The sequence below is a fragment of the Salvelinus fontinalis genome, unplaced genomic scaffold (genome assembly GCF_029448725.1).
Source record: "Salvelinus fontinalis isolate EN_2023a unplaced genomic scaffold, ASM2944872v1 scaffold_0771, whole genome shotgun sequence".
NCBI classification, from domain to species: domain Eukaryota; kingdom Metazoa; phylum Chordata; class Actinopteri; order Salmoniformes; family Salmonidae; genus Salvelinus; species Salvelinus fontinalis.
Window position 1 is genome coordinate 35,268 of NW_026600980.1, and position 17,267 is coordinate 52,534.

General features: G+C 40.1%; 1 protein-coding gene across 1 annotated transcript; it reads right to left on the minus strand.

Moving 5' to 3' along the window:
- Positions 1–6,843: 6,843 nt before the first annotated feature.
- Positions 6,844–17,136, minus strand: LOC129847319 (gastrula zinc finger protein XlCGF17.1-like). Its single transcript, XM_055915076.1, has 2 exons — positions 16,542–17,136; positions 6,844–8,772 (listed from the first exon to the last, which is right to left on the minus strand). The coding sequence occupies exons 1-2, from the start codon at positions 16,900–16,902 to the stop codon at positions 7,982–7,984; spliced, it is 1,152 nt and encodes a 383-aa protein (XP_055771051.1). The 5' UTR covers positions 16,903–17,136; the 3' UTR covers positions 6,844–7,981.
- Positions 17,137–17,267: the final 131 nt, after the last annotated feature.

Below are 17,267 nucleotides of genomic sequence, written 5' to 3' on the forward strand. Positions count from 1 at the left end.
CCATTTATGATATAATATAAGATAGTAAGGTGCACCTGTAATTGTTTTAAACCTGTAATTGTTTTAAACCTGGACCCCATTTTAGAAGTATTGAAAGATGTAAATGTATCAGTTGCATTATCCTAGGAAATAACCATGAAATAGAAATGTGAAAATATTCCTGCAGATTAAAATATTGTTCAAAAACAACTAATTGATTATGTATGTTTGGGAATAGCATTGTGTGACTGCGATATGAGAGTTGTGTGACTGCGTTATGAGAGTTGTGTGACTGATATGAGAGTTGTGTGACTGCGTTATGAGAGTTGTGTGACTGATATGAGAGTTGTGTGACTGCGTTATGAGAGTTGTGTGACTGATATGAGAGCTGTGTGACTGTGATATGAGAGTTGTGTGACTGTGATATGAGAGTTGTGTGACTGTGATATGGGAGTTGTGTGACTGTGATATGGGAGTTGTGTGACTGCGATATGAGAGTTGTGTGACTGCGTTATGAGAGTTGTGTGACTGTGATATGTGAGTTGTGTGACTGTGATATGAGAGTTGTGTGACTGTGATATGGGAGTTGTGTGACTGCGATATGAGAGTTGTGTGACTGCGTTATGAGAGTTGTGTGACTGCGATATGTGAGTTGTGTGACTGTGATATGAGAGTTGTGTGACTGTGATATGAGAGTTGTGTGACTGTGATATGAGAGTTGTGTGACTGTGATATGAGTTGTGTGACTGTGATATGTGAGTTGTGTGACTGTGATATGAGAGTTGTGTGACTGTGATATGAGAGTTGTGTGACTGTGATATGAGAGTTGTGTGACTGTGATATGAGAGTTGTGTGACTGTGATATGTGAGTTGTGTGACTGCGATATGAGAGTTGTGTGACTGTGATATGTGAGTTGTGTGACTGCGTTATGAGAGTTGTGTGACTGAGTCTTAATCAGAAGTTTGGATAGTAACATAGAGATCTATAGTTCCTCACAGAGATCTATAGTTCCTCACAGAGATCTATAGTTCCTCACAGAGATCTATAGTTCCTCACAGAGGTCTATAGTTCCTCACAGAGGTCTATAGTTCCTCACAGAGGTCTATAGTTCCTCACAGAGGTCTATAGTTCCTCACAGAGATCTATAGTTCCTCACAGAGATCTATTTTTCCTCACAGAGATCTATATAGTTCCTCACAGAGATCTATAGTTCCTCACGGAGATCTATAGTTCGTCATATAGAAATATTCTGAATCAGATGATTGACATGTGGATAATAAGCTTTGAAAGAACGTTCTGTTACTTCACTGCCATCATAGAAGATCACGGGGTGGTATTGAGAGGGGATGATAGTTTAGAAAGCAGCGGAAGGTCTATAGTTCCTGGGAGGCTTGATTTTGCCGTGGTCTCTGGGAGGTTAGAGAACCGTTGAATTCCAGTCATTGTCCGGGAAACAAACATATATTTTTTGGGTTCCGCTGTGAGTATGTTTGGAGAGCTGCTTCGTAGCTATGGAGAGTCCTTGAAAAAGCAAATGGAATGGTTGTCATGAGTACCTGAGAATTTCTTACGTTTTATATGGATTCTGTGAATATATGTAACGGTCGTCATAGTCGTTCTCCTCATGGATCGGAACAACACGCAGAGTGGGTAGTGCTCATGATAATTTATTAAATCGAAACTGAACACTAACATGAAACAAAATAACAAAATGAATACAACCGACAACAGTCCCGTGTGGCACGAATACAAACACGGAAACAAACACCCACAAAACACACGTGAAACCCAGGCTGCCTAAGTATGATTCTCAATCAGGGACAACGATTGACAGCTGCCTCTGATTGAGAATCATACCCGGCCGAACACAAACATCCCAACATAGAAAATCACACATAGACAAACCCACCCAACTCACGCCCTGACCAACTAAATAAATACAAGACAAAAGAAAACAGGTCAGGAACGTGACAATATATGAAAATAAGATGAATTGTATGTGTGTATAATCGATTACTAGAGATTTGATAAAGTAATACTGGGAATATAATTAGATAAAATTTAAACAACCCATATGTAGACGAATGTAGGTTTTGAGTTGGTATCTTTAATGGATCATTTGATAAAGATGAGGTTTAAGCATTATTAAACTGTCTACAAAGTCTGGGCAGTTGTCTCAAACTGATGGGAGTGTGTCCACTTTAAAGATGAAACTATAAAACGCTTATTGGATTTTCTCCGTCCGGGTACTACATTTGAAATAAACTGCACTTAAGTCCTGAAAATTTAGGGGGGGGGGGGGGTTCTTCCCAATATGAGAGGAGTTGCTATATTTATTGAATAAACCTTTTTCCATAAAGTTAGAGTGAACCCCACCTTCTAAGAAGTTCTTTGAAGAACCTCTTGGGGCTGTTTTTCATTGACCAAGAACCCTACGGTTCTTAGGGGATCTGAGAACAACTCCAGTTGAACCCTTCATTTTTAGAGTTGTAGTCGGCTCTATTTACTCTCAGATTCAACACATGCTGATTAGCATCAACGATCAAGTCAGCTGCTGCTGCTCCAATACAGTATGAGGTGAGACGGTGAACTGATGTTGAACCGGGCAGTCAGCTGCTGCTGCTCCAATACAGTATGAGGTGAGACGGTGAACTGATGTTGAACTGGGCAGTCAGTCATTCATTCTGTACTATGAGTCTATCAAATCAAATTGTATTAGTCACATGCGCCGAATACAACAGGTGTAGTGAAATGCTTACAGTGAATCCTTAGAGTGAAATGCTGACTTACAAGCCCCTAACCAACAATGCAGTTTTAAAAAGTACAAATAAGAATAAGAAATAAAAGGAACAAGTAATTAAAGAGCAGAAGTTAAATATCAATAGCTAGACTATATACAGGGGGTACCGGTACAGAGTCAATGTGAAGACTATATACAGGGGGTACCGGTACAGAGTCAATGTGGAGACTATATACAGGGGGTACCGGTACAGATTCAAAGTGGAGGCTATATACAGGGGGTACTGGTACAGAGTCAATGTGGAGACTATATACAGGGGGTACCGTTACAGAGTTAATGTGGAGACTATATACAGGGGGTACCGTTACAGAGTCAATGTGGAGACTATATACAGGGGGTACCGGTACAGAGTCAATGTGAAGACTATATACAGGGGGTACCGGTACAGAGTCAATGTGGAGACTATATACAGGGGGTACTGGTACAGAGTCAATGTGGAGACTATATACAGGGGGTACCGTTACAGAGTCAATGTGGAGACTATATACAGGGGGTACCGTTACAGAGTCAATGTGGAGGCTATATACAGGGGGTACCGGTACAGAGTCAATGTGGAGACTATATACAGGGGGTACCTGTACAGAGTCAATGTGGAGACTATATACAGGGGGTACCGTTACAGAGTCAATGTGGATGACTATATACAGGGGGTACCGGTACAGAGTCAATGTGGAGACTATATACAGGGGGTACCGGTACAGAGTCAATGTGGAGACTATATACAGGGGGTACCGTTACAGAGTCAATGTGGATGACTATATACAGGGGGTACCGTTACAGAGTCAATGTGGATGACTATATACAGGGGGTACCGGTACAGAGTCAATGTGGAGACTATATACAGGGGGTACTGGTACAGAGTCAATGTGCGGGGGCCCAGGTTAGTCGAGGTAATATGTACATGTAGGTAGAGTTATTAAAGTGACAATGCATAGATCATAACAGAGTGTGTGGGGGGGCCCTTCCTCTGACACCGCCTGGTATAGAGGTCCTGGATGGCAGGAAGCTTGGCCTCAGTGATGTACTGGGCTGTACGCACTACCCTCTGTAGTGCCTTGTGGTTGGAGGCCAAGCTGTTGGTATACCAGAAAGTGATGCAACCAGTCAGGATGCTCTCGATGGTGCAGCTGTAGAACCTTTTGAGGATCTGAGGACCCATGCTAAATCTTTTCAGTCTCCTGAGGGGGAATAGGTTTTGTCGTGCCGTCTTCACGATTGTCTTGGTGTGCTTGGACCGTGATTAGTTTGTTAGTGATGTGGACACCAGGGAACTTGAAGCTCTCAACCTGCTTCACTACAGCCCCGTCGATGAGAATGGGGGCGTGCTCGGTCCTCTTTTTCCTGTAGTCTACAATCACCTACTTTGTCTTGGTCACGTTGAGGGAGAGGTTGTTGTCCTGTTACCACACAGCCAAGTCTCTGACCTCCTCCCTATAGGCTGTCTCCTCGTTGTTGGTGATCACTGTTGTGGCATTGGCAAACTTAATGATGGTGTTGGAGTCGTGCCTGGCCATGCAGTCATGAGTGAACAAGGAGTACAGGAGGGGGCTGAGCACGCACCCCTGAGGGGCCACTGTGTTGAGGATCAGCATGGCGGATGTGTTGTTACCTACCCTTAAAAATCATGAGCTGGCGCACACCCAGAAAAATTGTTTGTGTGGAGGTGCTGACTAACGGCGAATAAACTATAAACTATCAAAATAAAGAAAGTCTCACACTCCACGTATAAACTCCCAGCAATTTAATGGGTATTTACCAACATTTCGGCATCACTGTGCCTTCCTCAGGGTGATGTCATGAATACTTGAACCAGGTTATGTAGACAAACAGTGCAATTAGTGTAACCAATGATAATAGTGAGGGGTGTGTCATAATGATTAAGGTAATTAAAATTAATTAGTGAAACTGTTAAAACAATACTATAAAATAGTATATGGCATATTAAATATATTACTCTATTGTTATCATATAGAAACATCATGGAATATTGTACATCATATGAAACATTGTTTCATTCAATTTCACATAAGGATATTTCATATTTAAAAGTACAGAAGTCAGAACCCATCACCTGCTATGTAAAAGAGACAGAAGAATGCACAATGGTCAATGCTACCCGGGATCCTTGGGACAACGCTACCTAAACCCTTAATAAACCATTTTAAATGTCAACTTCTGTTTGTAGCGTGGTTCGTTCTGCGTTGTGTACGGTCTACCCGCAACCCCTACCGTAACCATTTTAAATGTCAAAGGCCCATCCTGGTAGATCTGAACCTAATGCAGCTTGGAGTGATCAGATGACAGAAGTCACATGTAGGTGCCAGGTGTAACTGAGGCCATAGATGCTCCATATCCATTACTTTGAGTGTTTTATATAATATGACAAATGTGTTTCTTTCTGTGTGGCAGGGGCAGTCAAGAAATGGAACGGCAAGGCCACAGAACATGACATAAGCAGAGCTGTGGGAGACCACCTCAAGCCCCTGGTAGAGCCGGGAGTGGTGTTTACCACTCCACCATGCCTTCAGTAGGCTGGAAAAGTGGGATTGATCTGTTTGATCCATGTATTAGTTTCAGTTTTCAGAAGTTGAATCCTTTAACATATTGTTGATTTCAACAAATGGACTGGGTTGGTTGAAAAGTGATACTGAACATACATACCATAGTGGAAGACATACTGAATTTACACTAAGATGGACCAAGATATGTGTTGCTTTGGCAAGAGTCTGTTGATTTGGTCAGTCATTGGGTTCATTTGTTTTGCAATATGTTCAAATCAAGCTTTATTTATACAGCACATTTCAGACATGGATGCAACACAATGGCTTCACAGGAAAAAACAATGAAAATAAACAGAAATATTGAGGATAAAAAACAGAATAACTGAAAAACTAATGAGCATTCTAAGTAAATGTCATCGATTAAAATATGAACAATTCACTGCAATATCCAACCCAAAATATCATGTCTTACTCCATTGTTTGATGTTACGTTCTCCAGCAAGAAAACCAACATTTTTCCTCAAACAGAAGATGGAATTAACAAAGAATCACTGATAACAACCACAACTAAACAGGTTCTAGGAGGGGTTCTGAAAGACACTATGGGGGTGTCCACTGGAAGTTTACTAGTAACAACAACTGGGACATAAAAGACACCCACCATGAGACCCATTAAATCTGCCCAAGAAGAGGCAAACAAAAGAAAAACCCACACCAAACTTAAAGCTAGGACACAAACCAAAAAGGTGGAGCAACTAAAAGGTGTTGACTCTCCACATCTATCAAGACAACTGGAGCACTGGCCCAAACACTCTTAAATAGAACCTGGACCAGCTCAGGTGAAATACCTTCCCACTAACGAGATGGACAAGCCAGCACAGGTGTAACACATACTTACTAACGAGGTGACACCAATCAGTGCGTCCTACGTGCCAAAGAGCTAGACGTGCTAACGAGCTATACATGCTAACAAGCTATATGGGCGAGTCCAACCTCAAAACATAAATGGAAAAACCAAAGCCTGTAACACCTTCCCCCTTAAGACAACAAATATATCCTATATTTTTGTTGGACAAGTTTGCTCACCACCAACAGAAAACAATTTCCATTTCACATTATAATCAACTAAAATGCTTCACCAATATAAACATGGTGTCTACTGGCAGTCAACAATTAAAAACAAGAAAAAACACATATTTCTAATTAATAATATACAATCGTATAATAATATCGTATCTTTTCTCCTTTTTCTTTCTATAGACTCTCGTCTTCCTAAAACTCATTAGCTTCTAGAACTCTCTTCTTCCTAAAACCCACTAGCTTCTAGAACTCTCGTCCCCTTGGAACGAGCCCAAACAAAACTCATCTCCAATACGGAAAATCGTGCAGTCAAAATGAATTGTGATCCATGGCAACTCACTGGCAAAACACAAATCTTTTTGACTGCCCATTCTTGAGACAATCAGCAACCAAGTTGTCCTTACCACGGACGTGTCTGATTTCAAGAGGAAACTCCTGCAATATCCGTAGTAACTTTCCACCTCACTGCAGAGCTTCTCTCTCTCTTTTCAGGGTTCACTCGATAGGCATGTTGTTGGATCGGGGCCCAGTCCCCAATGTCATGCTCTAGTACATTTGGGTTGGCACATCTGAGAATGAACCCTGCTATTCTAAAAGAAGGGCAACAATGTCAATATATTTATACCCGAAAATTGTCAGTTGATTGCATAAATAATTATGATTACTAAAAGTTACATGAATTGTAAACATGAATTACCAAAACCAAATGTACACCCCATTGATAATATGTATTGTCAAAAAATTCACTTAATGGTAAGGCATGGTATAATAAAAAATGTAAAAAAAAATATTTGATTGCATTGTCTTATTTTCAACAACTTTTCAATTACACTGTGCTAGGTGGGATAGCCTCAATGTCAAAACACAGTTTTAACGTGTCCAAATCAATAACCAATATGCAGAAACAGTTTGGGATAAATTGAAAACCTAAACATAACATGTGCTATTTACACAAACATCTGCCACAATAATCATATTTCCAGAAAAGTTGTTTTGACAAGTAGCAATAAATCACTGATATCAATTAGGGGGGAAATCCGGTTGTAAGTGATGTTGGAATGCATTTAAATGTAGGGGTCGCTAAACAAAGGAACGCAACACTAATTTGTCATAACTAATCGATATCATGCTAAAATCATTTATGTGACAGGAGGGCGATGAGGTTGCACGTCCTGCTAAAACTAACAGCTCAAAAACCACACAGAATCTGGGAATAATGTGTCCTTACTAAATCACATAAATAGTACTCTTCCAATTCAGAGCCTGGATTTTCCCCCTGAGGCTAATATCCATATCATGTTGAAATCAATAGAACAGGGGACAAACGTTTAGGGTTCTACATTGTGACATCATTAAAATACTCCTACTACAATGTTAAAACATTCTACATTGTGACATCATTAAAATACTCCTACTACAATGTTAAAACATTCTACATTGTGACATTAATTCATTGATATCATGAAACAACTGCTTCATGTATTTTCTGATGTTTAGTCAGAGATCTTTTATCAGATTACCTCTGGTCACAGCTAAGAGGTTTCTCTCCTGTGTGTATTCTCTGGTGTTGTTTGACTGAGTAAAACTCTTCCCATATTGATCACAGCTATAAGATTTCTATTATGTGTGTTTTCTCTGGTGTACATTCAGCTGCCCAGATGTAACAAAACTCTTCACACATTGATTACAGCTATAAGGTTTCTCTCCTGTGTGTGTTCTCTGGTGTAAAGTCAGAGAGCCAGATGTAGTAAAACTCTTCCTACATTCATCACAGCTATACGGTTTCTCTCCTGTGTGTGTTCTCTGGTGCACTGTCAGATAGGCAGAAGTAGTAAAACTCTTCCCACATTCATCACAGCTATAAGGTTTCTCTCCTGTGTGTATTCTCTGGTGTACTGTCAGATAGCTAGATCTACCAAAACTCTTCCCACATTGAACACAGCTATAAGGTTTCTCTCCTGTGTGTGTTCTCTGGTGTAAAGTCAGATTTCTAGATGTAGTAAAACTCTTCCCACATTGACCACAGCTATAAGATTTCTCTCCTGTGTGTATTCTCTGGTGTACTGTCAGATAGCTAGATCTACCAAAACTCTTCCCACATTGAACACAGCTATAAGGTTTCTCTCCTGTGTGTGTTCTCTGGTGTATGGTCAGATCTCCAGATTGACTAAAACTCTTCCCACATTGATCACAGCTATAAGGTTTCTCTCCTGTGTGTGTTCTCTGATGAATTTTAATGCCTGATGAGGTGAATCTCTTCCCACAGTCAGAGCAGCAGTGAGTTCTATTCCCTGTGGATCTCTGCAGGTGTTTATTGAGGTGTTCTGATCTGGAGAGACTCTTCTCTGCCTCGTCAGCATCATGTGGTTGTTGAGGCTCCCCAAAGGATCCACGATAGTCCCGTATCTCTCCTGTGTGAACAACAAAGTCAGATGATTAAAGGCCCACAACAGTGGAAATCCACTGTAAAAGGTGATGCCAACAGCGTAGCCATGATGTTTTTGACGTCTGTAATGAATGTTAAAATGATTTGACAATTGTCTTAAAATGAGCAAGAATAGTCATATTTTAGTAGTAAGATCGATGATTGTAGACTAGAAATAAGTTATTCATGTTGTTGAAACTCTAAGCAGTGTCAGACGACTTTTGGTCTCCAATAATGGCCCCTTTCTGTGTTTAATAAAATTGCGGAACAAGGGCGATGCGCACACAATTTGATTGCAGAAACACCTCCCTGCTAATGAGGAAACCGATAGTAATGGATGTAGTATATCTGCTAATGAGGAAACCACAAGTTATGGATGTAGTATATCTGCCTGGAGCAAAAATGGTGAGCAAAGCTTTTAGTTTTTCACAATGTATTCTGAATGTGAATGGGGGAAAACTCCGGGGAGTAACCTCTATTTCCAGGTTGATTATGAGTACATTTCACACTACTTTGGATTATAATTGTAAGGCTTGTTTGAATGTCCAGTTTAATATGTTTGAAGATTTATAAGTAATTATTGAAGAACCACGTTAATGACAGTATCCATTTGGGTGTTGTCAATAAAGTAAAGATTTTATTTGTATATTTCTCATATATATAGCAAAGCAGACCGACAAAAAAACAACAGAGTTACACGTGGGATAAACAAAAGTACAGTCAATAACACAATAGAAAAATCTATATACAGTGTGTGCAAATGGAGTAAGGAGGTAAGGCAATAAATAGGCCATAAAAGTGAAGTAATTACAATTTAGCAAATTAACACTGGAGTGATAGATGTGCAGATGATGATGTGCAAGTAGAAATACTGGTGTGCAAAAGAGCAAAAAAGTAAATAAAAACATGGGGATGAGGTAGGCAGTTGGATGGGCTATTTACAGATGGACTGTGTACAGCCGCAGCGATCGGTAAGCTGCTCAGATAGCTGATACTTAAAGTTAGAGAGGGAGATTTAAGTCTCCAACTTCAGCGATTTTTGCAATTCGTTCCAGTCATTGGCAGCAGACAAGTGGAAGGAAAGGCGGCCAAAGAGGTGTTGGTTTTGGGGATGACCAGTGAGATATAACTCCTGGAGCACGTGCTATGGGTGAGTGTTGCTATGGTGACCAGTGAGCTGAGTGAAGGCGGCCTAGCAAAGACTTATAGATGACCTGGAGCCAGTGGGTTTGGCGACGAATATGTAGTGAGGGCCAGCCGACGAGAGCATACAGGTCGCAGTGGTGGGTGGTATATGGGGCTTTGGTGACAAAACGGATGGTACTGTGATAGACTGCATCCAGGTCGCTGAGTAGAGTGTTGGAGGCTATTTTGAAAATGACATCGCTGAAGTCAAGGATCGGTAGGTTAGTCAGTTTTACAAGGGTATGTTTGGCAGCGTGAGTGACGGAGGCTTTTGCTGCGGAATAGGAAGGCGATTCTAGATGTAATTTTGGATTGGAAATGCTTAATATTAGTCTGGAAGGAGAGTTTACAGTCTAGCCAGACACCTAGGTATTTATAGTTGTCCATATATTCTAAGTCAGAACCGTCCAGAGTAGTGATACTGGACGGGCGGTTACGGGCAGCGGTTGGTTAAAGAGCATACATTTAGTTTTACTAGCGTTTAACCTCTACAGAGTACTTAACCCGGATCCGGGAGCACCCCCCACCTCCCCCACACTGATTAGCATCGCTAGCATAGCGTCACAATTAAATAGTAGCATCTAAATATCATTAAATCACAAGTCCAAGACACCCAATGAAAGACACAGATCTTGTGAATAAAACCACCATTTCAGATTTTTTAAATGTTTTACAGGGAAGACACAATATGTAAATCTATTAGCTAAACACGTTAGCAAAAGACACCATTTTCTTACTCCAACAGTTTCTTACTCCATCAGGTGCTATCACCAATTCGGCTAAACTAAGATATTGATAGCCACTAACCAACAAACAAATTCATAAGATGACAGTCTGATAACATATTTATGGTATAGCATAGTTTTTTTTTTTAAATGTGCATTTTTCAGGTATAAATCACAGTTCTACATTGCAGCTACAATCTGATATAGTGCTGATGCAGCTAGAACAATTACAGAGACCAACGTTATATAACTAATTACTTGTCTTAAAACATTTCAGAAAAAATACACAGCGTACAGACATTGAAAGCCCAACATCTGGTGAATCCAAACAATATTTCAGATTTTTTAAATGTTTTATAGCGAAAACAAAATGTAGCGCTAAATTAGCATAACCAGGCCAGCCAGAACCAGCTGGACGCGCCCGACCAGTTCACATGCACGACAGATATATGAAATAACACCGTAAATTGGTTCTTACTATTGCTGATCTTTCATCAGAATGTTGATCAAGGTGTCCTTAGTCCTGATGAGTCGTTCAATCCATTCACAATGGCAACTTCCCCTCTTCATTTAGCCTGGGTACTGGTCGACTGGCACGGTCCCTGTCCAAAGTTAAAAAACTCAAAGAACGGAACACGGCAAAACTCCCGAAAAAATTCTAATAATCTGATTAAACTATATTGAAAAAACATACATTACGGTGATATGGTCACATGTATCAAACAAACTTCGAGACGGAGATAGTTTTCATCCGTAACGTCAGCATAACAAAAGACAATGGCAGCTCTAAGACGCGCGTCTGAGAAAACCGGAAGTTGTCGGTCACGCTAAAGAAATAGGTCTTATTTCACGTCAGTACAAGATAAACAAAAAATTTCTCCTCTGACAACTTCCTGACACCCGGAGGAAGAAGAATGAAGTGTGTTTCGGGTCATAGGTGGCATGACCATATATAGGCAGAGCGTTGAAGCGAGCATACACATCTTGCAATCTTCTTCTGGCTCAGGGAAAGTGCTGTGAAATGACCTGTGTTTGACTCAGAGACGAAATTGGAACGGTTTTAGAAACCATAGCTTGTTTTCTATCCAATGGTATATGGTTATATGCATATAGTAACAGCAATAATTGAATAAGAGGCAGTTTAATCTGTAGAGGCAATTATGCTAATGCGAAACAGCACCCCCTGTATTCTCAAGAAGTTAAGAGCAGTTGGAGGTCACGGAAGGAGTGTTGTATGGCATTGAAGCTCGTTTGGAGGTTTGTTAACACAGTGTCCAAAGAAGGGCCAGATGTATACAGAATGGTGTCGTCTGCATAGAGGTGGATCAAGGATTCACCCGCAGCAAGAGCAACATCATTGGTATATACAGAGAAAAGAGTCGGTCCGAGAATTGAACCCTGTGGTACCTCCATAGAGACTGCCAGAGGTCCGGACAACAGGCCCTCCGATTTGACATACTGAACTCTTGTTTGATAAGTAGTTGGTGAACCAGGTATGGCATTGAAGTTCATTTGGAGGTTTGTTAGTTTGTTATTTGGTGAACCAGGTGAGTCAGTCATTTTGAGAAACGAAGGCTGTTGAGTCTGCCGATAAGAATACGGTGATTGACAAAGTCGAAAGCCTTGGCCAGGTTGATGAAGACGGCTACACAGTACTGTCTTTTATCGACGGCTGTTATGATATCCTTTAGTACCTTGAGCGTGGCTGAGGTGCACCCGTGACCAGCTCGGAAACTGTATTGCACAGCGGAGAAGGTACGGTAGGATTCAAAATGGTCAGTGATCTGTTTGATAATTAACTTGACTTTCAAAGACTTTAGAACGGCAGGGCAGGATGGATATAGGTCTGTAATAGTTTGGGTCTAGAGTGTCAACCCCTTCGAAGAGGATTAAAAGCGTGCAAAAAGTAAACTGCCTGTTACTCAGGCGCAGAAGCTAGGATATGCATATAACATGTAGATTTTGATATAAAACACTCTACGGTTTCCAAAACTGTTAAAATAATGTCTGTGAGTATAACAGAACTCATATGGCAGGCAAAAACCTGAGGAAATCCAACCAGGAAGTTGGAGATTGAGGGTTGTAGTTTTTCAATTTAATGACTTACTAATATACTGTGTCTATGGGGTCACTTCCCACGCCTTCCAGCAGATGTCAACAGTCTTTAAAATGTTGTTTGAGGCTTCCATTGTGGAAAATGAGAGAATAAGAGCTGTTTGACGAGGGGGCTTCCTGAAGAACATTGGTGCACTCTCGCGCATTCCTGTGATGCTCGCCTTAGTTTCTTTTTCTTCTGTAATTCTTCTGTAATACGCAATTGTCCGGTTGGATTATTATTGAAGATTTTTGATTAAAATATCCTAAAGATTGATTGTAAACAACGTTTGACATGTTTCTACGAACTTTGATGGTACTTTTTTGACTTTTCGTATTGATGTTCTGAGCGTGCCTGGTGCATTTGGAATAGTGAAGGGAACACCTGAACAAAACGGAGGATTTTGGACATAAATATGGACTTTATCGCACAAAACTAACATTTCTTGTGGAACTGAGAGTCTTTCGAGTGCATTCCACCGAAGATCAGCAAAGGTAAGTGAAGATTTATAACGCTGTTTCTGACTTTTGTTGATTCCACAACATGGCTGGTAACTGTATGGCTTGCTTTGTCTCTGAGCGCTGTACTCAGAATATTGAACAATGTGCTTTCGACGCTTTTTTGAAATCTGACACAGCGGATGCATTAAGAACAAGTTTATATTTAATTCCATGTAAAACACTTATATCTTTTATCAACGTTTATGATGAGTATTTCTGTCATTTGATGTGGCTCTCTGGAATTTCACAGGAGAGTTTTGGAGGCAAAGTATTTCTGAACATAACGCACCAATTTAAACTGAGGCTTTTGGATATAAATATGAACTTTATCGAACAAAACATACATGTGTAACATTGAGTCCTGGGAGTGTCATCTGAAGCAGATCGTCAAAGGTTAGTGATTAATTTTAGCTGTATTTCTGTTTTTTGTGACGCCTCTCCTTGCTTGTAAAATGGCTGTGTGGTTTTTCTTGTCCTGGCACTGTCCTAGCATAATCTAATGGTGTGCTTTCGTCGAAAAGCCTTTTTGAAATCGGACACTGTGGTTGGAATAACGAGAAGTGTTTCTTTAAAATGGTGTATAATACTTGTATGTTTGAGAAATTTGAATTATGAGATTTTTGTTGTTTTGAATTTGGCGTCCTGCTATTTCAATGGCTGTGGTCGAGTTGGGGCGCTAGCGTCCCACATACACAAGAGAGGTTAACCAAGTTTAATTCATCCCAAAGGGTCGTTAGAGCTGTAATTCAGACAACATGTTCTCACCATCACAAGTATATATACCCCACTTTGGACAATCCTCCTCTCCAATCCTTACATCTTCTGTGTCGACAGGAAGAGGGTAACAGGATACTAAACCCTTATTACTCCCTTCAGGGGATCTGACCTGACCTCAACCCTTCCTTCGCCTACTCCACAGATGTCCATCCGCTTCCCCTATAGCAATCCTGTGATCTCCTCCCGTCCACCAAGCACATTCCACAGCCACTCTGTCTTTCTACAGATCTCACTCCTTTATATACTCTGCGTCTGATCTATCATGTCTTTAATATCTCAATGTTCAAAGTTTAGCCCGAATCCAGTCATAAAGTTACACTCCCTTTCAGTCAGTCAACTTCAGTAAAACATACCATGGGAAAATACAATCATTCCCCAACCGACCCAAACGGATACTAAATTAAACAGCCCCTGTCAGATCACCCAGACCTGACCCCGCAAGATGCGTCAGTTTAGTCAATTTATTCATTGTCTTTTGTTTGAAACACTCCTGTCAATGTTGAGTAAGGACGCACACCTAACTACGCATATAGAAGTAGGACTAGTCTACCTGGCCTGTGTGCAAATGTAGGCCTATAAATGTGCCCATTTGAGGATGTCTGATAGTATTTCTCATTGTCTTAACGCACCACCACTAATGAGCTGTGGAGCTTCTCAAAGTATTTTTTTTCTTCGCCTCAAACAGCAAGTAAACAAAGTCTAATCAAAATCAATTGCATACGACAATAGTTCCTCAAGTATTTTCGTAAAATATTTCCACTCGGCATGAAAGGAAAAAATGTAATTCTCTGATCCAGTGGAAATGTAATAAAATACCTGATTACTTCTTATCTTTTGCACAAATAGCCTACAGCTGTGTCTGTCCCAAACTCACTGGCGCGGGAAACTGAGGGCCCAGAATATTTTAGACAATGTCGCAAGCTTGCCATCACAAGTTTCGGGGGACCAAGTTGATAGTTGATACAATGTTTCAAGTTTGTTGTAGACAGGCCATGAGCAGCCAATGTGATTTCTAGGATATTTATTTTTATCAGGATATTTTCTATCTGCAGAATGCAATGTTTTTATTTTTTATGTCGGCTATTTTTTTTACATAGTTGGCAATAAAAGTTACTTTTAGATTTGTATAATTTTCATTTAGATTTAGATAGAATGTAGATTAATCACAGACAATGATTTTGAGATACTATTACAAATTAAATGAAACTGTTCCACAAAAATGTGCATATGAAAATCATAACTGGCACGCAGATCGGTAGAAATGGTCAGATACATTGTCTCTAAATGGAAAAGTTTGACGACCGCTGGTGTAGTTAATTACTGAAAACTTCAGGAGCATAACGACAGAATTTACAAAGTCCAGCAGCAGCGGGAGGGAAGAGTTTTTCTCGGTTATATTGATGACTGGCTACCTCGAGTAACTTGTGTATCTGTAATTATTTAATCAAACAGCATGCTTAGAGCATCAAACAACTTAAAGCAACAACTTTGAGAAGGGTTTAAAACAAAGGTTTCAAACCAATTCATGAATGTAATTACATCTAGGTATATGTCTTGCCTTTAAAGTAAGGGCATGAAAAAAATTGCTGAATATTATACAATGACTTATCAACAGCTCTAATAATTTCACCCCCACAGGAAATCTACACTGGTAATTCTAGAATATACTATATAGCCTAGAAACCTGGTTAAACTATCATTATGACATCATGGATGAATTCTAGAATATAATATATAGCCTAGAAACCTGGTTAAACTATCATTATGACATCATGGATTAATTCTAGAATATAATATATAGCCTAGAAACCTGGTTAAACTATCACTATGACATCATGGATGAATTCTAGAATATAATATATAGCCTAGAAACCTGGTTAAACTATCACTATGACATCATGGATGAATTCTAGAATATACACTATATATCCTAGAATTTTGTTTAAAACAATAATTTTGACCTCATGGATGGCCAGTCTTTGTATTCATAGTGTAGTGAATTCAGGGGATAGCCTGAAGGTTGCTACAATGGCTTTCTCTATGAATTTGAGTGTGGTTACATTTCTCCAGCCCCCATCCCCCAGCTGTTTACCAAACCAAGTTTCTGAGCAGCCATTTTGTTGCGGTTTAAAAAATCGTTCCACCACTGTTTTGGTAATAAGAGAAATGTAACTACTTTCAAATTCATAGACAGACCATCCATGATATCAACATTATAGTTTTAACCATGTTGAGGCGATATGTTGGTTTACATTGTTTCTAAACATTAGAGTAAAAAAAGCTTATTTGGGGTCCTGATGGGGTACAACAGTTGAACTAAGCTCATGAGGCATGTGTTATATTCTTCAAGAATCAATGGCTATATATAAATAATTTAAAAGTCCAAAAATTGATGTAGCAATTGCAGATTTCCCCTTTAACGCCACACATCAGTTCAACAACTGCCGAGTTTGGTATTTAAGACAGTACTTACTAGTATTAATCAGGACGCTGTTTCTCAAAACCATCTTATGGCTAATTTCATCGTTGGATGCCTTAAGATGCGTTTGGGAAACCGGCCTCAGACACCCAGTTTCCTCCTCGTCCTCCTTTTTCGATGTGACAGTCATCTCCCCTTCCTCCTCTTTCACTCCAAATACGGCATCCTCCCCTTTCTCTTCCTCTTCTTTTACTGAAACGTATTTCTCCTTCACTGTAACAGCCTCACCCTCTACTTCTTGTTTTACTGTGACATCCTCCTCTCCCTTCTCCTCTTTCACCAGAAAGATCAGAGCTTCTTTCTCCATCCAGCAGATATTATCTTTAGCAGGAGAAGAGTAGCTTAGTGACCGCATGGTCGGGATGTTAGCTAGCTAGGCTAATGCTAACTTAACCAGTCCGCCAGCTGACTAATAACAACAACACCGTAAATATTAAATTAAATCGGATAACTAACTAGACGACAGAAGTGGTTTTAAAACACAGTGGCTAATAAAAAAACGAAAGCATCTAAAGAGCTTTATTGGTTCGGCTATTGTGTCCAGCAAGCTACCGAGGTGTCTGACTGTCTGTTGCTGCTGTTGAAAGAAGCGTTCCGTCCACTAGATTATACGTCACAGTAGCAGCGGCGCCTTAAATTCCCACACTGCTGACTGGATTGGGTAGTTGAGTAAAATGTATATTTAATTTTCAGACAAAAAGTTAAAGGGTAGGAACTAGA